A 25,747-nucleotide genomic window follows, 5' to 3' on the forward strand; every position below is an offset into this window, starting at 1 on the left:
TAACAGCACCTACTCAAAAAGGCACTCTTACGTGTTCAGCATATGCGGCGGCCGCGGCATTTGGAACTAGTTCTAGAATAGAATAACTCTAAAGAATACATAAAAGAAAAATTAGTAAACAACATTTTATTGGAGGGAAATAATGTAATAGACTAATTGCGACAAACTAAACTAAGGAAACACATTGAAAAGCAATAACTGAAACTAATTAAACCACATTTAACATAACCTCTGTTCTGTCAAACATTCTCATTTAACCAGATTTCAAACCTGTCGAGAAAATGAGCGTCGAGGACGAAGTGTTTCGGATTCAAAAGAAAATTGGCAAAATTTCAACTTCCAGCGATGGAACAGTAAGTAAATGCAATTAAATTATAGTTAGGTTAATATATAGTTTGTCTATAATTAGCGCCTATATTTCGTTGAATGTTACAGGGCCAGGATCAGGCGCTTGATTTGCTCAAGGCACTGCAAACCCTCAATATTAATCTGGAAATCTTGACCAAGACACGCATCGGGATGACGGTGAATGAGCTGCGCAAGAGCAGCAAGGATGACGAGGTGATTGCCCTGGCGAAGACTTTAATCAAGAATTGGAAACGTTTCCTGGCCAGTCCGGCACCACCCACGGCCAATACCAACAGCAACTCCACGCCCAAAGAGGCGATCGGAGCTGGAGGCAATAAAGAGAGCAGCAACAGTTCATCAAAGTCAACATCGAGCGCCAGCAAATCTAGTTCCAGCGGCAAAGACAAGTCCAGCAGCAGTAGTTCGACAAAGGATAAGAGGGATGAGAAGAAGCCATCGTCGGCGCAAACGTCATTTCCAGCCGGGGGCATGACCGATGCAGTTCGTCTCAAATGCCGTGAGATGCTGACGAATGCGCTGAAGATGGGCGAGGTGCCCGAGGGCTGTGCCGAGCCCGAAGAGATGGCCGCCGAGCTGGAGGATGCCATCTACTCGGAGTTCAAGAATACCGATATGAAGTACAAGAATCGCATCCGATCGAGAGTCGCCAATCTGAAAGATCCGAAAAATCCGGGCCTGCGTGGTAATTTCATGTGCGGCGCCGTCTCTGCCAAGCAGCTGGCCAAAATGACACCGGAGGAGATGGCCAGCGACGAAATGAAGAAGCTGCGCGAAAAGTTCGTCAAGGAGGCAATCAACGACGCCCAGCTGGCCACCGTGCAAGGTACCAAAACGGATCTACTGAAGTGCGGCAAGTGCAAAAAGCGGAACTGCACCTACAACCAGCTGCAGACGCGATCCGCCGACGAACCGATGACCACGTTCGTCATGTGCAACGAATGCGGCAATCGGTGGAAGTTCTGCTAAATTTGTCCCATTTATCCGCTACCCCCTTTTTTATTCACCTCCCCGACTACGGCCCGCCCAGCGCACTTCAGCTCTTTATAATACAAAAGTAAAATTTCAAACAAATTTGGATGCATTCACTGACCACCTAAAGAACTAAAAAACAATTCAATAATACAAAAATAAATAATAAATACATACATATATATGCATATGTATAACTGTACGAATGTACATACATGTTATTTTTTATCAGTATTTTGCCCGCTTTTAACTTGAGGTACAGTATGCACGGCAGCCAGTGTTGCCAGCTGTAGTGTTTATTTTTTCACGCTTCCAGCGGGCTTTCTACCTGTTCAAGTTTTTGCAGAAATTCAAAACCAATTGAGAATTATTTTATTCATTAGTTATAATAGAACTTAAGATATCTAATTATTTTGTTAAATATTTAGTTAGATTTGTATACAAAAAATGTATTTATTTCTTATATTTCTACAAAAAATGATTGGAACTTATTTATAATAATATCAGGATCCCGAATACAATAAATATTAAATTACAAGAGAACTTACACTACACACATACATACACAATTAGCCTCTTTTAGCAGTTTACGTAACATTTTACGACGTAACCTGTCACGTAACGGTTAGACCTAATTTTGTCCATTCATGTTTCAAATGCACATTACAGAACGCATAAGGCGGGTGCGTGCATGCTGAAAACAGGGTTTTCAATTGTGTGCGTGATTTTATTTTTGGCATTAGCAATGGCGTCGTTAAGTATTTTTTGAAGGGATAATCGACAGCCGTTGCTATGACTCCTTAGGTTACGCAAAGAACGGTTCAATTATTATAACGCGAACGCTTTTGTGACGTAACATTTTCAAAGAATCGGACATCAGACAATCTATTTAACACTCTCTTTGACTAAATGTGTACTTTCTGGTAATCCTCAATCATTTGCTGCAATAATACAATTTAAAAATAATAATAATACAAACCAAAAATAAACATTTATACAATATCAACATCTGTGCTGCATTAACCAAAAAAAAATGTTCAGCACACTTGCACCACTAGAAAAATTTAATAAGCAACAAACGCACAGATGACGTCAGAAATTGTTTATAAACGGTCACAATTAAAAAGACTTACCATTTGACCAATAAACAGTTTGGTCACACTGCTACAGTTAAGCAGACTTTTCTTTAGTATCGTAGACAGGTCACATTGCCGACAGTTCACAAATTTTGTTAGCAACGATCGGTTGTGTTCGGTTTTGTGCTCGGTTGGTTATTTTGGTTGTTGAGGTAACTACCGTTAAAAAGCAACAGCTAGAAAGAAAGAAAAAGAAGAAAGAAAGAAAATAAGCACCCAAGTCAATAACAAAATTAGCTAAGCAAATGTGTTTACGCGTGTGTACTTAATGATGGCAATTATTTTTCATTTAAGTTAAACTCAAAGTTAAAGTCCAAGCGGCCATTGTTAACCTGTTGCGCGACTGCACTCGCACTCACTGGCACTCGATGGTGCGTGACCTATTTATGTAACCTGTTTTAAAGAATATACCGCTTCAACAAAAATCTCCCATTGCTACAAGTTTCGGCCCGACTCTGACTCTGGATCTGGTCTGGGTCTGGAACTGGAACTCGTACCTAAACGGGGCTGAAAAGTGAACAAAGTGTTAATTATAGTATATACGCGAATAGCTGTTGGCTTAGAACATGAGAAAAAAGATTCGTTTGTTATCGAACGTTGTTTTAAACAGTCAAATGCTCTCTTAAAACTCAATAATGGTGTAAAAAAACATGAGTGCATTCACCCTGCAAGTTATGTGCTAGTGTGTGTGTGTAAAACTAGAAAAGTGCGCTGAAAAACTAATAAGAGTATCAGAGATAGCCAAGGGCGTAGGTATTACTGTTTTTTAAGGGTCATAAGTGAAACTGACACCCATCTGTATGTGTGTGTGTGTGTGTGTGTGTGTGTATCAACAGATGAGCTGAGACGTGGCTGCATTATGGCTAAGCCTCTGACCAAATTATGGTTAGCTACGCTTCAGGTTTCGTTGACTAGAACGGTACTAATAAGCGCATACACATAAACACACACACATAGGTGCAAACAGCGAGAGAGAGCGCGAAAGAGCGAAAGAGTTTAATAAATAACAGCACGTCAAGACACACACACACACACTTGGACACCTGTTAAAGAGAGTGCCCTGTGTAAAGAGCGGCTCACACTGCACATTCGTATAAATGGGTGCCTCCACACTGCGCGCTCTCTACCTCTGCCTCCTTCTTTTTTTGCTCACACACATTCAATTCATAGAAAAGTTGGAAAGAAAAAAAAGTGGATAGCTTGCTGCTCTCAAGCCTTGAGCTTGCGCTTGAGCCGGGGTTAGAATTTTATACAACAACAACAGCACTTGTTTGGCCGGTTTGTTGCACAACGGGACATTTTGTAGCTTGCTGCGCTGAGAACCCTTTTCAATAAAAACACCTAAAACGCTACACTTAATGTGTATTTTGTTTTTGCTTCTCTGCTATTGTTGTTGTTGTTGGCTTTGCAGCTTTCGCGACTTTGCAGCCGCCACACGCAGCCAGCGACGGCAGCGTTGACTGCGACTTTCTGTTTGTTTGGTGAAACTTTTTTAAGGTCGGCATCGGCATAATAAAAAAAAAAAAACACAAATGCACACACACACACACACACACACACACATACACGCATAGCAGTCATAACTAATACAACGCGCTTTGTATATTTTGGAAGACGTAAAAGAGAGCAGCGGTAAATGCTTCTTATACGCCACTGCAGCCTTAACAGTTGAAGTGCTGTTAATGTCAAAGTGAAACAAAAACAACAGCAACAAAAAGCGATTTTTTCTTTTTGTGAAGTATGCGATATGTTAACATGCAGATAGACATTATACTTATAGTTAAAACGTAATGTACGTGGCAGCGCTGTACGAACTTTCACTAATGACTTGGTGAACTCTGCACACATGCATTCGTTCACACACACACACACACACACACATTCATGCGTACGCACACACAGGCACGTGCTAATCCCATACGTGTTGAAATGTGATATAGTATATACAAATCAGATATATCTCTTTTTAGCCGCTGTTATCGCTGACATGCATGCACTGTTACGGTTTTTTTTTGCCAAATTCTAATTAGATAGTTTATAGCAGAAATCGTGTCTCGAATCTAATAAGAAATTCACATACTCTGTAGAAACGTGCTGATATATACTAATTAGTTTGAGTGCGACAGAACTGAGTTGCAAAATCTAGTAATATATATGTATGTATACAACATATGTATGCATTGTCGAATGCCAATCAGAATTACGTATATTCTGTTATACAGCTTCGCCGAAATGGGCAAACGCGTATTCTTATTAGGTCGTAATGATAAATAAAGTAATTTGTTGCATTGGTTCACTTCTTATCTCATTCTAATTAGAATTCATGTACGATACCATAGAAATTAAAACGGGCAAACTCTAATCAGATAGGGTATCTTTGTTATTAATATCACAATCCAAGCAGAATATTATGCTTACCTGTCCACTCTTCCACAAATTCCAACTAGAACCATCCGAATATGCAATTGGAACGTGCTTTAACTTCAATGACAATGTTTATATTTACTGTTTGTTTATTTTGTTCTTTGGTCATGCCCAGTGTAACAGTCGTCAGGGCTTATCAGTTGCTTGTCTACTGATAACATTATTAGGCAATCCGCATTTAAATAATGTTGAGTGTAGAACACTTGAGCACTTACCTGTCTTTGGCTCTTCCTCGCTCTCTCACTCTCCCACATTGTCTCTCTCTTTCATGCTCTCTGTAGCTTAATGTGGGGTGGATTGTATTTTGATCGTCAGAGCGTAACCAGACTATTTAACGTACTTTATTATGTGTGTGTGTGTGTGTGTGTGCCACAAAAACTAGCTGTCTGCAATTACACACACATATATATGTATATATATATATATATATATATATGTATACAGGCAATGCATATGTGTATATATAGCGACGCCTCCAACTGTGCAATTAGCTTATGACGCATTTTTACCAGGTCCAAGATTACTTGAAAATATTTTTTTAATCGCAAACTAATTTAGTATAAATACATATGTATACACAACTGATTTACAATCAAACTAGCCATTTCTGTAGATAAGCTGAGTTGAAATTATTAAAATAAATGTATGTAGACAGATATATGTATATATGTTATTTAAACGAGTCATAAATGTTTTTCCCAATTAGTCATAGTTCTTTTTTTCAATTAAAATATCACATACATAAATATAAGCGTTGGTCCTCACCTTTCATTTGGCCCACAAATTTCTATGGCCCAAAGCGCCGTATAAGCAATGAAAGTAAATATTTTCAATGAAAACAAATCCAAAAATAAAGTTCCAATAAGCCAAACTAAGCAAAACACATTTATTATTATTTGCATAACAAAACGCAATGATCGTTCTGATTGGGAGCTAAATACAACAACAACAACACAACGACAATAAATACAATTATTAAAAGTGAAATTGTGCGTTGGCCTTTTTTGCATATCTAAAGGCTTATTTTTTATATTTTGGCTTTGGCTTTGTTGTCTCTCGATATTTTGTCTGCTTCTTCTTCTTCTTCTTTTGTTAAGGTTTTGACTTTTAGTTTCCCTTTAAGAAAAAATAACAACAATAATCAAATTGTCGCCAAAAAAGAAATGAGGAAATGAACAGAGACGTTTCTACTAAAGAAGAAGAGGCAGAAGAAACAGCAGCAGCAGAAGACGACAACTGTGTAAATTCTTTCAATTTACCGTAAACTTCACCTTAATTTCCAACTCTTCTACTTGTTTTTTTTTTTTTTTTTTTTTCAATATTAAAGCCGGTTTTAAGCGCCTGCAGCAACTTGTTATTTTCTTCTTTTTATTGTTATTACTCTTTTGTCTTCAGTCTTCTCTTATCTTATCTGATTTGTTCTCTTCTCCTCTGCTTTCAGAGCTAAACGGGCTTTGCATTTGAATGCCAGAGAGCGCCAGGAGCAGTAAATGAAGGACGACGAACATGGTGATTGTAACACGTGTAAGTAAAGAGCGCCGATCGAAGAGAGTCAAAGATAGAGAGAGAGAGAGTGGTTGTGTGTGAGTGTGAGAGTGGTAGAATGCATGCATCAACTCTCTTTATGGCTAAACCAAACAGCAAACGGAAGTGCACAAACACAGACTAACAAACATACATATATTCACACACATATATGTGCATACGTGCCAATAAGTGTATGCCCTGTACCCATTAAAAGAAAAGTGTAAAACGAAGATGATGTAGATATGCAAATGAACGTTGGAGCATACATATGTTAGAGATACATATGTGTACATAAGTATATATGTATGTATGTATATCTGTACATATTTATATTAAATATGTGATTTATATATACACCTGTGTTCATTGAAACAGTAGTGCGACAAGTGTTAAGCAACCAATTAATATAATAAATAAAAGCAAATATTTTGCAAATTTTGTGACAGTGGTAAAGTTGATGAAAGTCGTTAATTTGAATATAATTCAAACTTTCTAGAATTTCTTGAACTAAATATGAGTGTAAATATCACTTAAATAGAGCTTAAATGCATTACATGGTATCTGCTGTGTCAATATGCAATAGTTATTACGAGAATGTAAGGAGCATATAGATTTATAGTTAAGGAAATATATGCATATTTTTACCTACATATATATTTATAATATTGTAATCCTCCAGGAGCTACCTTATATTCATTTAATAGATTTATCCCACAATAGATTTGAGATAATACAGGGTATTTATTGCTTGCATACTTTCAATTTTTCCCTTTCGACTTGTTTATTTGGCTTTGTAGTTGTAAATGTGAATAGCTCCCATGCCTCGTATATCTATCAAGTCTGTCCCTGACTACGTTTATTTAGTGTGTTTTTTTTTTTTATGTTACGCTCAAGTGATTCTTGTAAAAAAGAAGGTTTTATGTGGCAACCCTCCCAACTGGAATTGTAAGCGCTTGTCTTTTTCATATACATACATATATATTTATATGTATGTATATTTGTTTATATTGTTTTTTTTTTCATTTCACAGGGTGACTACATCTGGATAGAGCCCGCGTCGGGACGGGAATTCGATGTGGCCATTGGAGCACGTGTCATCTCCGCGGAGGGTCGTCGCATTCAGGTGCGCGACGACGATGGCGACGAGGTGTGGCTGGCGCCGGAGCGTCGCATCAAGGCGATGCATGCCTCATCCGTCCAGGGTGTCGAGGATATGATATCGCTCGGTGATCTGCACGAGGCGGGCATATTGCGTAACCTGCTCATACGCTACAAAGAGAATCTAATATATGTATGTGTATGGCATATAGTATCGGGACTATTTTAATATTAAATATACTCATTGCAGACATACACCGGCTCCATTTTGGTAGCGGTCAATCCATATCAGATATTGCCCATCTATACGGGCGATCAGATCAAGCTTTATAAGGAGCGCAAAATCGGCGAATTGCCGCCCCACATTTTCGCAATTGGCGATAATGCGTATGCGCATATGAAACGCTATCGCCAGGATCAATGTATCGTCATATCGGGCGAATCGGGCGCCGGCAAAACGGAGAGCACAAAGCTGATCTTGCAATACCTGGCAGCGATCAGTGGCAAACACTCGTGGATCGAGCAGCAAATACTGGAGGCTAATCCCATTTTGGAGGCCTTTGGCAATGCCAAGACGATACGCAACGATAATTCCTCAAGGTAAGCCTCTGTGGCGTACTCAAAGCAATTAACTTAATTACTTTTTTGTTTTGTTTTACTTTAGGTTCGGCAAATACATAGACATCCATTTTAGCGCTAATGGGGTTATCGAGGGCGCCAAGATCGAGCAGTATCTGCTGGAGAAGTCGCGCATTGTGTCGCAAAATCACAGTGAACGCAATTATCATGTCTTCTATTGCATCTTGGCGGGTCTCTCAGCAGAAGAGAAGAGTCGTCTGGAGTTGGGCGCGGCAGCCGATTACAAGTGAGTCAAAACTCATCTCTGATGTGTGTATATGAAATGTGTGCATGTATATGTATATATTATTAATCCAAAGAGTATTTAATATTCTTTCTTGTATCATATATAATCATATAGATATGTATAATGATATTCCACAGATATCTTTGTAATATCAATAAAATAGATCTTATCTTATCTATAAATCTTCCATATTCAATATGCTCTGAACCCATTGCTTATATTATTCTATTCCTAAGTCAGTTCCTCATATTAATTAATGTTCTCTTTCTATCCGCTAGATATTTGACTGGTGGCAACAGCATTACGTGTGAGGGTCGCGATGATGCAGCCGAATTTTCGGACATACGATCAGCGATGAAGGTTCTGCTGTTTTCGGATCAGGAAATATGGGAGATCATCAAGCTGCTGGCCGCCCTATTGCACTGCGGCAATATTAAGTATAAGGCAACCGTTGTCGATAACCTGGACGCAACGGAAATACCCGAACATATCAATGTGGAACGAGTTGCCGGCCTGTTGGGCCTGCCCCTACAGCCGCTGATCGATGCACTGACGCGTCGCACGTTGTTCGCCCATGGCGAGACGGTCGTGTCGACGCTGTCGCGGGAGCAGTCGGTGGATGTGCGCGATGCGTTCGTCAAGGGCATCTATGGGCGTTTGTTTGTGCACATTGTGCGTAAAATCAATTCGGCCATATTCAAGCCGAAGGCGACGTCACGCAACGCCATCGGCGTATTGGATATATTTGGCTTTGAGAACTTCGATCAGAACAGTTTCGAGCAGTTCTGCATTAACTATGCCAACGAGAATCTGCAACAGTTCTTTGTGCAGCACATTTTTAAATTGGAGCAGGAGGAGTACAATCACGAGGCGATCAATTGGCAGCACATTGAATTTGTGGACAATCAGGATGCGCTCGATCTGATAGCCATCAAGCAATTGAACATCATGGCCCTGATCGACGAGGAGGCGCGCTTTCCCAAGGGCACCGATCAGACAATGCTCGCCAAGCTGCATAAAACGCACGGAGCGCACAAGAACTATTTGAAACCGAAATCGGATATAAATACGAGTTTCGGCCTCAATCATTTCGCTGGCATTGTGTTCTACGATACGCGCGGCTTTCTGGACAAGAATCGGGACACCTTCAGTCCGGATCTGTTGCATTTGGTTAGCCAGAGCGCGAATAAGTTCTTGCGCCAGATCTTTGCCCAGGACATCGAGATGGGCGCCGAGACGCGCAAACGCACACCCACACTGTCCACACAGTTCCGGAAGAGTCTGGACGCTCTGATGAAGACGTTGAGCAGCTGCCAGCCGTTCTTTATACGCTGCATCAAGCCCAACGAGCTGAAGAAGCCGATGATGTTCGATCGCGGCCTGTGCTGTCGCCAGTTGCGCTATTCGGGCATGATGGAAACGATAAGAATACGGCGTGCCGGCTATCCCATACGGCATGGATTCCGGGAATTTGTGGAACGCTATCGTTTTCTGATAGCCGGCGTACCGCCGGCGCATCGCACCGACTGCTTGTCGGCGACATCGAGAATTTGCGGCATGGTCCTGGGCAAATCCGACTACCAATTGGGACACACCAAGGTGTTCCTGAAGGACGCTCACGATCTGTTCTTGGAGCAGGAGCGCGATCGTGTGCTCACACGCAAAATACTGATACTGCAGCGCAGCATACGCGGCTGGGTGTACCGGCGCCGCTTCCTGCGGATGCGCGCGGCAGCAATCAGCGTGCAGCGGGTGTGGAAGGGCTATGCGCAGCGCAAGCGCTATCGCAGCATGCGTGTGGGCTATATGAGACTGCAGGCGCTGATCCGTTCGCGGGTCCTCTCGCATCGCTTCCGGCACTTGCGCGGACACATTGTGGGACTGCAGGCGCATGCGCGCGGCTATTTGGTGCGACGCGAGTACGGCAATAAGATGTGGGCGGTGATCAAGATACAGTCGCATGTGCGGCGCATGATTGCCGTGCGTCGCTATCGCAAGCTGCAGCTGGAGCATAAGCAATTCGCGGAGGTGCTGCAGCTGCGCAAACTGGAGGAGCAGGAGCTGTTGCATCGGGGCAACAAGAATGCGCGCGAGATTGCCGAACAGCATTATCGGGATCGATTGCATGAGCTGGAGCGGCGCGAGATGCAGGAACAGCTGGAGGATCGTCGACGGGTCGAGGTCAAAATGAATATCATCAATGATGCGGCCCGCAAGCAGGAGGAGCCCGTCGACGATGGCAAACTGGTGGAGGCCATGTTCGATTTTTTGCCCGATTCGAGCAGCGATGCGCCCACACCGCATGGCGGCCGCGAGACGTCCGTGTTCAATGATCTGCCGCATGCGCAGACTATCAATCAGGATGACATCATCACGCCAATGCACATCTCCGAGGACGAGGAGGATTTATCGGAATATAAGTTTCAGAAATTCGCGGCCACCTACTTCCAGGGCAATGTGAATCATCAGTATGCGAAGAAGGCACTGAAGCATCCGCTCCTGCCGCTGCACACCCAGGGCGATCAATTGGCCGCGCAGGCGCTGTGGATAACCATCTTGCGTTTCACTGGCGACATGCAGGAGCCCAAATATCACACCATGGACCGCATGGACACCACGTCGGTCATGTCCAAGGTGACGGCGACGCTCGGCCGGAACTTTATACGCAGCAAGGTGAGTGGGTGTTGGAATGGAATGCAGAGTTTTGGAAATAGATTAATTATTGCTCGATTCCAGGAATTCCAGGAAGCTCAACTAATGGGCCTCGATCCGGAGGCATTTCTGAAGCAAAAGCCGCGCTCGATACGCCACAAGCTCGTCTCGCTGACACTGAAGCGCAAGAACAAATTGGGCGAGGATGTACGCCGACGACTGCAGGATGATGAATACACGGCCGATAGCTACCAGTCGTGGCTGCAATCGCGTCCCACATCGAATCTGGAGAAGCTGCACTTCATCATCGGCCATGGCATATTGCGTGCTGAGTTGCGCGACGAAATCTATTGCCAGATATGCAAACAATTGACCAACAATCCCTTGAAGTCGTCGCATGCACGCGGCTGGATATTGTTGTCGTTGTGCGTCGGCTGCTTTGCGCCGTCGGAGAAGTTTGTCAACTACTTGCGGGCGTTCATTAGGGAGGGGCCGCCCGGCTATGCGCCGTACTGTGAGGAGCGCTTGAAGCGCACCTTTAACAATGGCACGCGAAATCAGCCGCCGTCATGGCTGGAGCTGCAGGCGACCAAATCGAAGAAGCCCATCATGCTGCCCATCACGTTTATGGATGGCAATACGAAGACACTGCTAGCCGATTCGGCGACGACAGCGCGCGAACTGTGCAATCAGCTGTCGGAGAAGATCACGCTCAAGGATCAGTTCGGCTTCTCGCTCTATATTGCGCTGTTTGACAAGGTCAGCTCGTTGGGCAGCGGCGGTGATCATGTGATGGACGCCATATCACAGTGCGAACAATATGCCAAGGAGCAGGGCGCCCAGGAGCGCAATGCACCGTGGCGTCTGTTCTTCCGCAAGGAGATCTTTGCGCCGTGGCACGAGCCAACCACCGATCAGGTGGCCACAAATCTCATCTATCAGCAGGTGGTGCGCGGTGTTAAGTTCGGTGAATACCGTTGCGACAAGGAGGAGGATCTGGCCATGATAGCTGCCCAGCAGTATTTCATCGAATATGGCACAGACATGTCCATGGAGCGACTGTTCACGCTGCTGCCCAATTTCATACCCGACTTTTGTCTCAGCGGCGTGGACAAGGCCATCGAGCGTTGGGCGGCCCTTGTGCTGCAGGCCTATAAGAAATCCTACTATGTGAAGGATAAGATAGCGCCGCTCAAGATTAAGGAAGATATCGTTAGCTATGCTAAATACAAATGGCCGTTGCTCTTCTCACGCTTCTACGAAGCGTATCGCAATTCTGGACCAAATTTACCCAAAAATGATGTCATCATAGCCGTCAACTGGACGGGCGTCTATGTCGTCGATGATCAGGAGCAGGTGCTGCTCGAGCTAAGCTTCCCGGAGATCACAGCGGTGGCCAGCCAGAAGACAAACAAGGTGTTCACCCAGACCTTCAGCCTGTCAACAGTGCGCGGCGAGGAGTTCACATTCCAGAGTCCAAACGCTGAGGATATACGCGACCTTGTCGTCTACTTTTTGGATGGTCTCAAGAAGCGGTGCGCATGGAGTCATTTCTACTCTCAATTCCACTTTAAATAATCTAAATTTTCCTCTCATTTGCAGCTCGAAATATGTGATTGCGCTGCAGGATTATCGTGCACCCTCGGACAGCACCAGTTTCTTGTCGTTCTTCAAAGGCGATCTGATCATCCTGGAGGATGAGTCGTGCGGCGAGTCCGTGCTGAACAATGGCTGGTGCATCGGCCGCTGCGATCGTACGCAGGAACGTGGCGATTTTCCAGCCGAAACGGTTTATGTGCTGCCCACGCTGAGCAAGCCGCCGCAGGATATATTGGCCTTGTTCAACATCGAGGAGGCGCATCATGGTCGCCGCCTAAGCATGGTATCGAATGGTGGCGTCGTAGAGCCACGCGATCGTCCGCACACGCTCATGGAATACGCCCTGGATCATTTCCGTTTGCCACCCAAGCGAACAATGTCGAAGACGTTGACGCTCAGCTCGAAGCGCAGCGAGGAATTGTGGCGCTATTCCAGGGATCCGATTAAGGCGCCGTTGTTACGCAAGCTGCAGAGCAAGGAGGAGCTTGTGGAGGAGGCATGCTTCGCCTTTGCTGCCATACTCAAATACATGGGCGATTTGCCATCGAAACGGCCGCGCATGGGCAACGAAATCACCGATCACATATTCGACGGTCCGCTCAAGCATGAGATATTGCGCGACGAAATCTATTGCCAGCTGATGAAGCAGCTGACAGACAATCGCAATCGCATGTCCGAGGAGCGTGGATGGGAGCTGATGTGGCTGGCAACTGGTCTCTTTGCCTGCTCGCAGGGTTTGCTCAAGGAGCTCCTGCTATTTTTGCGCACACGCCGTCATCCCATCTCACAGGACTCGATGCATCGATTACAGAAGACCATACGACACGGACAGCGCAAGTATCCGCCGCATCAGGTGGAGGTGGAGGCCATACAGCATAAGACAACGCAAATCTTTCACAAGGTCTACTTCCCGGATGACACCGATGAGGCGTTCGAAGTGGACTCATCCACGCGCGCCAAGGACTTTTGCAACAATATCTCGCAACGCTTGTCGTTGCGCACCAGCGAAGGCTTCTCGCTGTTCGTGAAAATTGCCGATAAGGTGATTTCGGTGCCAGAGGGTGATTTCTTTTTTGATTTCGTACGCCATCTGACCGACTGGATAAAGAAGGCGCGACCAATACGCGATGGCGCCAATCCACAGTTCACCTATCAGGTGTTCTTCATGAAGAAATTATGGACGAACACGGTGCCAGGCAAGGATCGCAATGCTGATCTAATCTTTCACTATCACCAGGAGCTGCCGAAACTCTTGCGCGGCTATCATAAATGCTCACGCGAGGAGGCATCCAAGCTGGCCGCGCTTGTCTTTCGTGTTCGCTTCGGTGAAAACAAACAGGAGCTGCAGGCCATACCGTAAGTGCTTAGCCAGTATCCCTTATCCAGCACGTGTATTCAAAATGGTAAACGCTTCCTTCCAGACAAATGCTACGCGAATTGATACCCTCTGATATTATGAAGATGCAAAGCACTAGTGAATGGAAACGTTCCATTGTTGCCTCGTACAATCAGGATGGGGGCATGAGCTCTGAGGATGCCAAAGTTGCCTTCCTTAAGATCGTATACAGGTAAAGTTTCAATGCACTTAACGTGTTGATTGAATTTGCCTGTTCGCCTAATCGTTTATATTATTATGTATTTAGATGGCCCACCTTCGGCTCTGCATTCTTTGAGGTGAAGCAAACCACCGAGCCAAACTATCCCGAAATGTTGCTCATTGCCATTAATAAGCACGGCGTGAGTCTCATACATCCAGTAACGAAGGTAAGAAGATTACAAAGTAAACAGTTAATATGCTTATATTTCATATTGTTGTCTACTTTTTCAGGATATACTGGTCACACATCCATTTACACGCATCTCGAACTGGTCGTCGGGTAATACATATTTCCATATGACAATTGGGAATTTGGTTCGTGGCTCAAAGCTCCTTTGCGAGACATCGCTGGGCTATAAAATGGACGATCTGCTAACATCGTATATATCTTTGATGCTGACCAACATGAACAAAAATCGAACTATACGAGCCAACTAGTGAAGACATATATATAAAGAGGAACAAACAAAAGAAAAAAATACACATATATTTATAATAATTATAAATTATAAATGCAATAATTGATATAACTAGAAATTATAGTTAATTACCTATTGTTCATTCCCACTCCTCAATACATTCGATTTTCTCTGGCTATTTTAGCTGTTAATTCTTATACCAAACCCTCTTTCATATTAATTATTATGCATTTCTTTTGTAAAAATATGCAAACTCTTGTTTTTAGTTTCTATCTTATGCCACCTCATTCCGTTTACTTAAATTATTAATTAAACATATCAAATAGAAGGTCTTGCAAGTTCTTTTTATAGATAAGCTATTGTATCTAAACATTTTGCACTCTATCTAACTGTATGTACATCTCAACTGCATATCTGTACTGATGACGTTTTGTATCAAATACATAGAAATGTTCAATTATTTAATAAATTATAAAAATATACATATACAAATAAAAACACAATTTTAATTTTTTTTTTCAAGTTTGCAATTTGTTATTCAAGCCGCTACTTATAAAAAAAAAGTGCAATAATAATTGAAATAGAAATAACTATCATTTACTTCTAATATTAATGCAATATCTATACATACCTACAAAGATATTGTTCTATTTACTGTCGCTTAAAGCAGCTACTGCTAACGTCTGCGCCGGCGCCCATCGACTGCGTAACTCGTCTGTTACGTTACGTCTCGACGCGTCGTAGCGTGTTTTTCCACCAGTGCGCAACAATTGCCAGCTAGTTATGTAGGTTTGTGTCTTCGATAAATTTACAGTCAATTGAAACTTGGCTGCAATATTAACATTTGTTTGCTGTCGATAAGATTTTCAAATAATAAATTCAAAATATACAAATATATAATATTAGAGGTAATTTTTCAAGACCAATCAATTTCATAATTACTTTAAAATAATTATCTTTCAATTCATTTACCTAAATAAATATAATTTTTTGTATGAGTATATGAAATATATAAAAATAATTGTTATCTTAGGGTCGCATTATAATATCAAGGCATGGAATGTCTTTCAGCTCAATTTGTGTTCCTGCGGGCCGGTTCTTCGGTTCTTGATCCCAACAATTTTCGATCAGACGTTGTAATTTCTCACAATTCGGTATTATGTCTTTTAATATTGGTCGTTCTCCGCGGTCCGTTGCAAATATCTTTGCCCATGCAGTTTGATTCTCCAAGTGATGAAATGGCTTCCTGCGCGCCATCACCTCCCATAGAACAATCCCGAAGCTATAAATGTCGCACTTTTCCGTATACTTCTTTCCGCCGAGAACCTGTGTATGTATGAATTTTTGATTGTATTGATTTGTATGCAAGATTTCGATTAATACAACCTCTGGGGCTGTATAGCCGGCAGTGCCAGCCAAACCCGACATCATTGTTCTCAGATCCGTCGAAATGCCGAAATCTCCAATTTTCAAATTCTTGTAATTTTGGGATAAGAGTAGATTGGCAGTCTTTAGGTCACGATGAATCAACGGTCTTGGCTTCATGGAGTGCATGTGGTTAATACCCTATAAACGGAGGTGAAGGTCAAGCATAATGTTATTTGTCATTCTAATGAATCCAAATGAACCTGAATACACTGAATCATCCAGTCTATAGCCATTGCCATGGTATACTCCCTTTGTTCCCTGTCGTGCAAGTACTCATAGAGGGATCCACACTCTTCGTAATCCATGACTAAGTATCCGCAGTCGCCTTTAAAGCAACTTCCAAATAGACGTACAATATTCTTATGTCCAGTGCGGGACATCTGTCGAGCCTCCCGTTCGAATTTGTGCGTCTCAGTTTGACTGCATATTTTAACAGCCATGACGGATCGGTGCCATAGTACTTTATAGACTATGCCAAATCCACCGCGTCCAATTTGCTACAGAATAATCGTAGTTTTAAAAAATATATACCGATTAATTCTTCTTATTATTATTAACCAACACATAGACTAGACATGTGGTATAACATTTTTCGACGTCGAAAAAATTTCACATCTGTGCCTGTATTGACAAATATAAGCTGTCCGGATACGGATACGTAATTTAGGATACGTAATATAGATTGATAAATCTACCTTGCATATCTTGAAATCAGTGAAGTCTATTCTTCCGATTTTAAGCTTCAGTGATTCATTGAGTTCTGGAACTTCATCTAGTTTGCTGTAATCAAATAGTTAAAATCTCTGTTAATATATTTTATATTAGATTGTGTGGCATATATTACGCTTTCAAAATGTCGCTGAGCGCGGATATGACCCCTAGAACAGAATGCTTCAGATGCGAATATACGAAGCGAGAGTCATACCTATATATCATTGTCTGGGAAGTACAACAAAAAAAAGAAATTGGAAGCAGAGCATAATGCATGAATATGTATTGATATAGATGAGTATTGAAGTACCTCTGCTGACTGAAAGATCTCTTCGAGTGCATTTCTTATAAAAGGAGAAGATTCCATTTTGTAATCGTCATGCTGTAATTGTTGTTGATCATCTGCGTATTCGATTAGTATGCGCTCATTATCAAGTTCAACATATTTGATAACTTTATATTTAATTATATGAAGTATAACATGAATTTGAGGTAAACTCAATTCAAATATATTGTTTACACAAATGCGCTGATTTCGAGGGCGTTTGTATTCGTATTTATCGTTTAGCGTCAGCAGGACTTCCAACAACTGTAAAAATTCTTATAAAGATGAAACTGTATTTTGTGTTCAATTGAAATTTACCTCTTCGCCCGAAGAAATTTCCGTAATATTTTCCATTTGATCTATCTGCTTTCCTTTCCAACAACCTTGCGTTATATTTTCCATTTGGGTTACCTGTTTTTTATTTTCCATTTGGGCTAACTACTTTCCTTTCCAATAATCGACTATAAAGAAGAAAACAAGTAAAAAGTCAACCTTCCGACATGTTCATTTGCAGTGCACTGAAAGCTTATTTAATTTCGCGAGCTATTATAATCTTATCAGTCTTTGGTGTCGTTAAAAGCACTGCAAATTTAAGAGAGCTTTGGAACTAGAGTCATGATCCATTCCAAATTTAAGCATTGGGAAACTTACTTACCTGATGATAATATTGCTCCCATGAGTTGCTCTAAGTTATGTAGAGAAACAGCGTCGATGTTATAATGAAATTAATTGCAACGCCAATTCATCGGAGAATCGAGAGACAAGAATTCAATCAACATTCGATAGTACTAACCAGAGTGATACTATTGAGAGTCCAGAGAGAATACTTTACTATCGATTATTTTTCTAGCCAAAGTTAGTAGATTGAATGAAATTATTATATAAAAGCTTGGCTCTTCAGTAAGTTGTTTAAAAGAAATTATTATATAAATACTTAACTATTCAGGCGTGGAATTTGGATTCTATGATGTATACATTTTTGAATATATTATATATTATGTGAGGAGCACGTATTAATACATATGAATGTACGTATTTACCGTGCGTTTATATACATATACGTGCATATACAATATGTACATGTTGCTCCTTACTGCGACGCGAGTACTGTAGGAGCGACCCTCGCTGCTGGAAAGGGGTCAAAGTCCGACTATAGTCGGCCTCTTTCGCTCCTACAGTAAGAGGCGGCCACACAATTTGGGGGGAAAGTGGCGTCACCCCAAATCACACCACTTTACCGTTTTCTGGGACAAGAGCGACAGAAAGGCCTCGCTCCAGAGCCGAACAGGCCCCGTTACAGCGCGAAAGAGAGCCTGTGGCTGGGCTATAAAAGGCCACCGGCATATGATAAGATGGGAGCCCAGTGAAAGTGCAAGTATTAAAAGTCAACGCGAGTGGAAAATAAGGACATTGAAGGACTTCCAGGGCATCGTGGGAACAGCAAGGACTTCCAGAGGGAATCCTTGCTACGACTCTCACAGGATAAGAGGCAATCGGGATCGTCAGTGGACGAGCACAACACCAGCAGCTTAGGCGAGGCCTGCAGATACAGGAGCGAATAAGTTCACGTAGCCGTGCGTAAGAGAAGTGCACTGTGAGCGAAACGCAGCTAGATGTGCTGTGGGCGAGTCAAATAGTAGGAGTGGCCTGTATATTCGAGCGAACCACCGGGGCTTACAGAACCAAATCCTGGCGGTTTCTACATTGTTCAAGCGCACCTAGCGCACCTAGTACGCTGGGCCTACACTCGGCAATCCTGTGGCAGGTCCACCTTGCAGCGGCAAGTGTCGAATCATACTTATATTCAAGAAAATTTACCTTACGTCTCAAATATAAATCAAGTATTAGTCACAGTCAGCCGTAACTAGCCCAGCCTAGACTCGGGATAAACCGAAGGTTCGTTACAATTATAATCTTCCAACATTGCCTCAACTAGAGCTGGACAGATGAAAGAGCTATTAAATAAATTTGCTGCCCTGTACGAGCGTCTGTCAAAGGAAACAATCGCTTTGCTTCTCTTTATGGAAAAGTTTTCGTAAGGATTCAAAAGCCATTGACAATAGAAATAAAATCAATAACAGAAGAAATTTAAGTTTCAAGTTTCTTCATCAGAATTTAAGAACTTGGTAGAGCACGTAGCAGCTAAATTAAATAATATAAATATATACATACATATGTACTATCTTTTAGTGAGTGTATTTATTTATTTATTTATTTGTTTTTTATTTGTTTTTTTATTACCATGATTGCATGCAACCCCATTTGGGCTCCCACACAACCGGCTGGCGATTTCCCACGCATTGTATGCTTAGAATTTTCACAGCGTGTGAAAACCGGCAGCCGGCTTTAAAGTCAAGACTCTGATTTTCCAAGATAATTAGTGCAGTGGAAGCTCCTGGGAACTTTTTCGAAAACGCAATCCCCACCACCTGACGTTGCCCCTTGCCCCGCCGTCCCCTGTCGCGGGCCCTACGGCTCGACCGCAAGCCAACGACGCATTCAAATGTCCAACTAGACACAGGGAGCGAGGGAGAGCAAAAATTATGCACTCAAAATGTGAATGTTCATTAAAAATTCAACTAATTTCGTATTCAGCTTCTTATAAGATGCCGTGCACGGCGTTGGCCTTAAGAAGTTGCAGTTCCAATTACACAACCCGATGGTGGTGGTTTTTCTTCACTTTTTCCAGCTTGACCCCTTCGCTATCTTTTGTCTCTCTCGCTCTCTGGCCTCTTGCTCATCTCGCACGCAACAACGCCTCGCCAAGTTTGTCGTTTAAGTCTTTCGTTTGCCATCTACAACGTTAAAAATTCCCACCAAACTGGGGGTGAGTTGCATTTGCTGACTGCTTCGCTGATTCTGATAAGAATTGTCTCAGACTCTTGATGTCTCAGTCAGTCATAATAATTCCAATTAAAGCCTAGTAAGAGTGCTTGACTTGAGGTGTTTCTCAGCTATGGATTGCTTCAACAATGATTTATTGAGAGTTACTTAACGGAAGAATGCATTAGTTAAATTGATTCTCTGATAATTATAATATTATTTATTAATTTATATCTATACAAATATATTCACAAATAAATAATATTTGAATCGACCTAAAATAAATTCGCTTTAATTGCTTTAAAAAGGTCCGTGAAAAAAAAAAAAAAGAATCCATAAAGCTGCTAAGATTTATGCAAATATTTGGCAATAACTGCCGTTTGCAATACACATTCAAACGACTTTTTGTTGGCCTATTAGGCCTCGCTCAGGTCTGTAGGGTATTCAATGAAAGCCTCAAGTTCGATGCTGTGATTAGTTTGGCAATCGAAAACGGAAGCGCGATAATTAATGCAAAACGACGATTGTTAATTTGTAAATCTGTAAAGCAACAAAAACAGGTAGTCGGGCATATAATGCATAAATATTAAGCAAAGATCGTTAAAAAAAAACTAGAGGAAAAAAAGCTAAAACAAAAACAACACAAACCAAAAAGGTTCTCAGCTTATTGTCAACGCCTTTTGGGGCTGTGTGAATATTCTGTTCCTGAAACTTTCAACGCTAACAATGCTAACCTTATATATATACATTTGTATATGCATAGACACACAAACAGATATGACGATATACATATACATATATATATAAAGCAGATATATATATATTTCTTGACTTTGCGTTTTTCGTAATGGCCGCTAAAAATTCAAATCGACCAACCAACTGTAATTAAAGTTGAAGAGGCAGCCCACCGTGGGAAGTGCTGCACTTGTTTTGTTTAAGTCGCACACAAAGAAATGTTCACACGACTTGGCAACATTTTCCCAAGCCGATTTAAATCGACTATTCGCCCAACCAAGTGTAGAGGGCGGGCCTTCCAGGGGGTAAAGTCTTCTAACTCTTTTGCTCTTTCATCATTTTTGGTAACTGCTAGATAGAGCAGAAGAAATATGTTAAATCATTGCAAATTTTGAACTAATTTTTCGACTGACATTGTTGATGCTTGTTTTTATTTTATTTTTTTTTTTATTTAAATTTAGGGTTTCTCTTAGGCTTACAACTTTCATATTTTCAGTTATCTTACAAAATTATATGCTTTGTATATAAATCTATATATATATATATGTCTGGTCTAGAGCTGGGCTTATGTTGAGCTTAGCTTAAGTAAATTAAGCGTGAACAATTCTTGCGATATATAGATCTTTTTTAAACTAACATGTCGCAAACATTTGACAAAAATAATTACTCAGGCACAGCGCATAGGCCCAGTACATACATCATCTAAATGTATATTTAACTAGAGTTACAATTCTTCATGTCAGTGAGCTCTTTCGAGTTATGTTATGTACAGTTATGTTTTCAGTATTTGTAGTTTAGTTTAGTGTTTTTCTTTTCGTTTAGCTTTTATACATACATCTATTGGTACCGGCTAGCACTACAAACAATCATGTAAATATTGGTCAACTTGAAATTGATTTTCCATTCGGTTTGTTCGTTTTGCATTCAGGACAATCGCTTTCTCGGAAGGAATGAAAAAAAAAGCTATGCGAATAAATGATAGAGAGATGTGTTGGGTGTTGCTTAAGAACTAGGTAGAAATGTGTGCTAGAAGAGCCTTAAATAACTTGGCATAAATAAATGTAGATGGAATTGCAAATAATAGAAATACTGCCGCACTCAAGACAAGCCGCTCCCATGGCTGTTCCACTGCACCGCCGAGATCGAGGGCAGTGTTTGATGCGTTTGCTGCTGCATGCTCTGCTGTAAGCTGGAGCCGCTGGCTGGTGAATTGCTGTTGTTGTTATTGTTGTTGTTATTGTTATTGTTGTTATTATTATTACTGTTGCTATTATTATTATTGTTATTATTGTTGTTGATGCCTGTGATGTTGTTGTTATTGTGACGCGTACGCATAACATCCTCAGCCTGATTACAATGCGAACGCGGCCCCGGCTCCGGCGTATAGGTGAACGTCAAGCCAGTGGCATAAATGATGCCATCATTGCGCACCAGCGATATGGGCACCTGTGTCGGTTGTCGCACCTACCGAAATATACATATATATCGTTACATCGTTGATGGTATATAAGCTAGGATTTATATGCCCTTTGCACTCACCCAAAGCCATTCGCCACGAAACTGTGAGATTTCGGGCACCACACAGAGCAGCGTTTCTGTGCAGCGATACATGGTCTCCGCTTCGACATCCCCGAACCAGACCTGCAAATGCGGCGTAAAATTGTCGCCGCTCAGTTCCAGCATAGCCACATCGCCGCCGCCATTCAAATTCAGTGAATTAACGATTGGCACTGGCGTAACCGGAGACCTAAATCGATAATGCAAATGAATTCAATCAAAAACTCATCAATCATATTCATTGTGGAAATACTTACGCCACGGGACCCATGCCCTCGTAGAATTGATATTCAGCTTTGTCGGTGGATATGATTGTCCAGCAGGCGCCATCGTTGATCATCTCCTTGTTGGGCTCCTTGGGACACGGCGTGGCCTGAAACTGTATGATCTTCTCCTGGGAGAGGCAGAGATACATTCGATCCGTGTCCTTCATATAGAAGGCGCACTTATGCAGCTGCGACACCGGATCATCGGCCTCCAGCAGCGCCATCTGTTTGTCCACCTTGCGTATGATTAGACGAGGCAGTGCCATGCCCGTGACGGAGCATACCAGCTTGACTGTCGCCCCATAGTGGATATAGCCGTCGCGCACCTGAAACTCCTCCGACTCGGACTCGTTGTCGTCGAGCAGATGTATCGTAAAGGCGCCCCATTGGGTCGACGAGGCATGAAAGTGTCCATTCTCCACGTGCAGATACCGTGTGGATACAGTTTGGGAGCGCAGGCGATTGAACAGGGCGACATTGGTGCCGCTGGCTATGCACAGATCGGCATTTTTCAATGATTGCTTCTTTTTGGACGGCTTCGAGATGACCTTGATGCGCTTCGAGTTGAACACACCAATGTCGTGGCCATTGCCATAGAACATTTTGACCGATAACATAAAGTGTTTGCGCTTATCCGAATCGGATATGAACAGCGTCTTGGCCGCACAATACTGTTTGCCATTGAGATCCAGCTGCTGCATATCCTGATCGCTACTGCCAATGCCAATGAACGCGCATAGCTGTGCCCCCTGCTCGCCCTCGCCCTGCTGCAGCATCTCCTCGTAGCGCCGTCGCCAGCCGTTGCCAAACAGATAAATGCACGGTGGGGGGCAAAAGAAGCGCTTCTCATTGCCATAGGATTTTTGTGCGACCTGTGCGAAAAACAAAAGTTGGATTAAATCAATTAATTACATGAAGTATAAAGAAAAAAAAATTATAATTATCATTAGAATAATCAGCGCTTCGATTATCGACAGAGACAAATCGTAACAAATTGTAACCGCAGCAATGCAGCTGTTAAATTTGTCGTATAATTAATTTCAATTATTTTATTGTGGCCGCCGTTTGCTTAATTTGAATGCAGTCAACTGTGAAGGATGCGATGCCTGGACGGCGGACGCTGACGGTGTCGACGCCGACGCCGCTTGAAGATAGCCGCGCTAAACCGCAAAAAAATGCCCAGACTGGAGCACTAATTCGCCGTGGAATGGCAAGTGGAGCTCACGGTAAATATGTATAAATATATATACATATATATAAATATACATATATTTTATATAAAGCAGCCCTATATCTGTTGTCTAATCTGTGCATGACTGAACTCGAATATATAATAATAATAAAAACTATAGATACATATCTTAAAAGTTATAAAATATGTTATAAATTAGAATAATCATAGACTCAACTTCAGAGTTCAATTTTTGCTTCAAGGGTATATTTATCTGACAAGTTTTTTGTAAATTCAATTATTATTATTATATTTATGAAATTTATAATTACTACTAATATTTTTAAAATACCTAATCTAGTTGAAATCGACTATAATGTTATTATAACCATTAATAAGAAATAAATATCAGTTTTTGTTTTATTTTAAATAACAATTATCTGCTTTAAATTTTCAGTTTAAAAATTCATAAGATACACTTTGAAACTTTAATATAAATTTAATTGACTATTGTATTATAATTTCATCCCATATTCAACTGCTATAATTTTATTCTAATTAAATCTTTTTGTCAATGATTTTAACAGATATATTTTATTGTTTATTAGATTAATATTTAATCAGTTAATAAAACAAAATGTTGTTTTTTTTTTTTTTTTTATAAATTATAAAGAAACAAACATTAACTATCTATTTTACTGAATTGCCTCATTAAATTAATTAAAATTATTATCGCTTTAATATTATCATTAAAAAAAAAGCAGAATCCATATATATATATTTATATATATCTATATATATTTAATATATATATTTAAAAAACCTAATTCTTCAGATAATAATAATATTGATCATATATGTCATATTCATATTTACATTTCATTCAAAAATGTTCTCAAAACTGAGCTGTTCTGTTTACACCTCGTGACGTCACACACGCGTGTTTATCCTCTCGCGAAAGGCAACCTATCAAGGTCACCTATTTATGTTTTGTGTTTTGAACCTACCTTGGCGTGCAATATGACGATGACCATGTCGTTGCGCTCGCGCATGTATTTCTCCATGGCATCGCGCGTCAGCTTCTTTTCCTCAATGTGCGACCGGTATGGACCTGGCACAGCAACCGGCAGCATGGATAGCTGCATCTGTTGTTGTTGCTGCTGTTGTTGCTGTTGTTGCTGCTGTTGCTGCTGTTGTTGATGATGCACTTGTAGCTGCTGTTGCGGCGGCGGCGCACTGCCCAGTCCAAAGTGCGGCATATCCTGGCTGTGGCTGTGCAGCTGACTATGGTCCACGGAGTTACTATTGCTGCCGGCTGCTGCTGCGGCTGCGTTCTCGTAGACAATGGCGGGCGGTGCGGCGGCAACGGCGTTTAAATTAAATTGGCTGTAGCTCTTCATTTAAGCACATGCTGTTTTAATAGTCTTTAATTTATTTGTATTTCTCTTCGATTATTTTGTAGTTTTTTTTTTTTTTTTTGTAATTCTTATTTTGGCAACTTGGTTAACACTTTGGCACTACTTGCACTTGCACTTGTACTTCCTATTTTTACTTTTTCTTCTCCAGGTTGTTGTATCCTGGCAAACAGCACACGCAGCAAGCAGCAGCTGTCGCTTCTCACGGTTTCGCTTTCGATGTTGTTGTTGTGGTTTGTTATTTTTTTTTTGTTTTTTTGTACTTTAGAATGCCCGCCTGGCCATAATAACCATGTGTTAAGTTAAGAGCGCGACTACGACTATGACTGAAGCTTGTTGCGGCTGGCGGCTGTTTAAACGTGCAACTAAACTCGAGTAACTGATTTATAATAAATAAAAACTAAACCAAACCCCACTAGCAGCAGCTACCAAACAAACTAGGGTTGTTGTTATCGTATCGATATCTTTATCAATGCATATATCGATAGCTGAAAATATCATATACGATGGTTTGCAGAACGATCTATCGATGGCTAGTATTACGACAGTTTGTGACGTCAATGTAATTTAACTTTATAAATGAATATTATATTATTATATTATTATGTCAATTCAACATGCAATTTAATTTTAATGCCAACTGTGCGCCATCCAAATTTAC

General features: G+C 41.5%; 4 protein-coding genes and 1 long non-coding RNA gene across 10 annotated transcripts; 2 read left to right on the forward strand and 3 right to left on the reverse strand.

Annotated features, from left to right (window-relative positions):
* The first annotated feature begins 7 nt into the window (after positions 1-7).
* On the forward strand, positions 8-1,508 carry TfIIS (RNA polymerase II elongation factor). 2 transcript variants are annotated; one of them, XM_030387803.2, is made up of 3 exons: positions 8-144; positions 262-353; positions 436-1,508. In XM_030387803.2, the coding sequence occupies exons 2-3, from the start codon at positions 282-284 to the stop codon at positions 1,333-1,335; spliced, it is 972 nt and encodes a 323-aa protein (XP_030243663.2). In that variant the 5' UTR covers positions 8-144; positions 262-281; the 3' UTR covers positions 1,336-1,508. The 2 variants fall into 2 exon arrangements, with proteins under 2 accessions (XP_030243663.2, XP_089113543.1); XM_089257417.1 differs by lacking the exon at positions 8-144 and having other exon boundaries at positions 174-353; positions 410-1,508.
* Positions 1,509-2,473: 965 nt separating this feature from the next.
* Positions 2,474-15,158, forward strand: ck (unconventional myosin-VIIa ck). 5 transcript variants are annotated; one of them, XM_030387795.2, is made up of 12 exons: positions 2,510-2,626; positions 2,769-2,845; positions 6,340-6,422; positions 7,456-7,716; positions 7,774-8,123; positions 8,188-8,388; positions 8,667-11,061; positions 11,125-12,575; positions 12,643-13,995; positions 14,061-14,207; positions 14,283-14,403; positions 14,468-15,158. In XM_030387795.2, the coding sequence occupies exons 3-12, from the start codon at positions 6,405-6,407 to the stop codon at positions 14,672-14,674; spliced, it is 6,504 nt and encodes a 2,167-aa protein (XP_030243655.1). In that variant the 5' UTR covers positions 2,510-2,626; positions 2,769-2,845; positions 6,340-6,404; the 3' UTR covers positions 14,675-15,158. The 5 variants fall into 5 exon arrangements, with proteins under 5 accessions (XP_030243654.1, XP_030243655.1, XP_089113104.1 ...); XM_030387794.2 differs by lacking the exon at positions 2,769-2,845 and having other exon boundaries at positions 2,474-2,626; XM_089256978.1 differs by lacking the exons at positions 2,510-2,626; positions 2,769-2,845 and adding an exon at positions 2,874-2,988.
* LOC149091665 (uncharacterized) lies at positions 4,991-5,336 on the reverse strand. Its single transcript, XR_016196566.1, has 2 exons — positions 5,114-5,336; positions 4,991-5,046 (listed from the first exon to the last, which is right to left on the reverse strand). It is a non-coding gene; the product is annotated as an uncharacterized LOC149091665 (long non-coding RNA).
* A 332-nt stretch (positions 15,159-15,490) lies between the features above and the next one.
* On the reverse strand, positions 15,491-17,620 carry LOC115564006 (mitogen-activated protein kinase kinase kinase 7). Its single transcript, XM_089256979.1, has 6 exons — positions 17,438-17,620; positions 16,928-17,383; positions 16,779-16,863; positions 16,284-16,580; positions 16,042-16,221; positions 15,491-15,981 (listed from the first exon to the last, which is right to left on the reverse strand). Exons 2-6 carry the CDS (start codon positions 17,134-17,136, stop codon positions 15,685-15,687), a joined length of 1,068 nt encoding a protein of 355 aa, XP_089113105.1. The 5' UTR covers positions 17,137-17,383; positions 17,438-17,620; the 3' UTR covers positions 15,491-15,684.
* A 3,481-nt stretch (positions 17,621-21,101) lies between these two features.
* On the reverse strand, positions 21,102-25,554 carry Su(H) (recombining binding protein suppressor of hairless). Its single transcript, XM_030387799.2, has 4 exons — positions 24,679-25,554; positions 22,492-23,372; positions 22,217-22,424; positions 21,102-22,141 (listed from the first exon to the last, which is right to left on the reverse strand). Exons 1-4 carry the CDS (start codon positions 25,069-25,071, stop codon positions 21,776-21,778), a joined length of 1,848 nt encoding a protein of 615 aa, XP_030243659.2. The 5' UTR covers positions 25,072-25,554; the 3' UTR covers positions 21,102-21,775.
* Positions 25,555-25,747: the final 193 nt, after the last annotated feature.

Source organism: Drosophila navojoa, chromosome 3 (assembly GCF_054131105.1).
Source record: "Drosophila navojoa isolate 15081-1374.11 chromosome 3, UAZ_NAV_1.0, whole genome shotgun sequence".
Taxonomy (NCBI): Eukaryota; Metazoa; Arthropoda; class Insecta; order Diptera; family Drosophilidae; genus Drosophila; species Drosophila navojoa.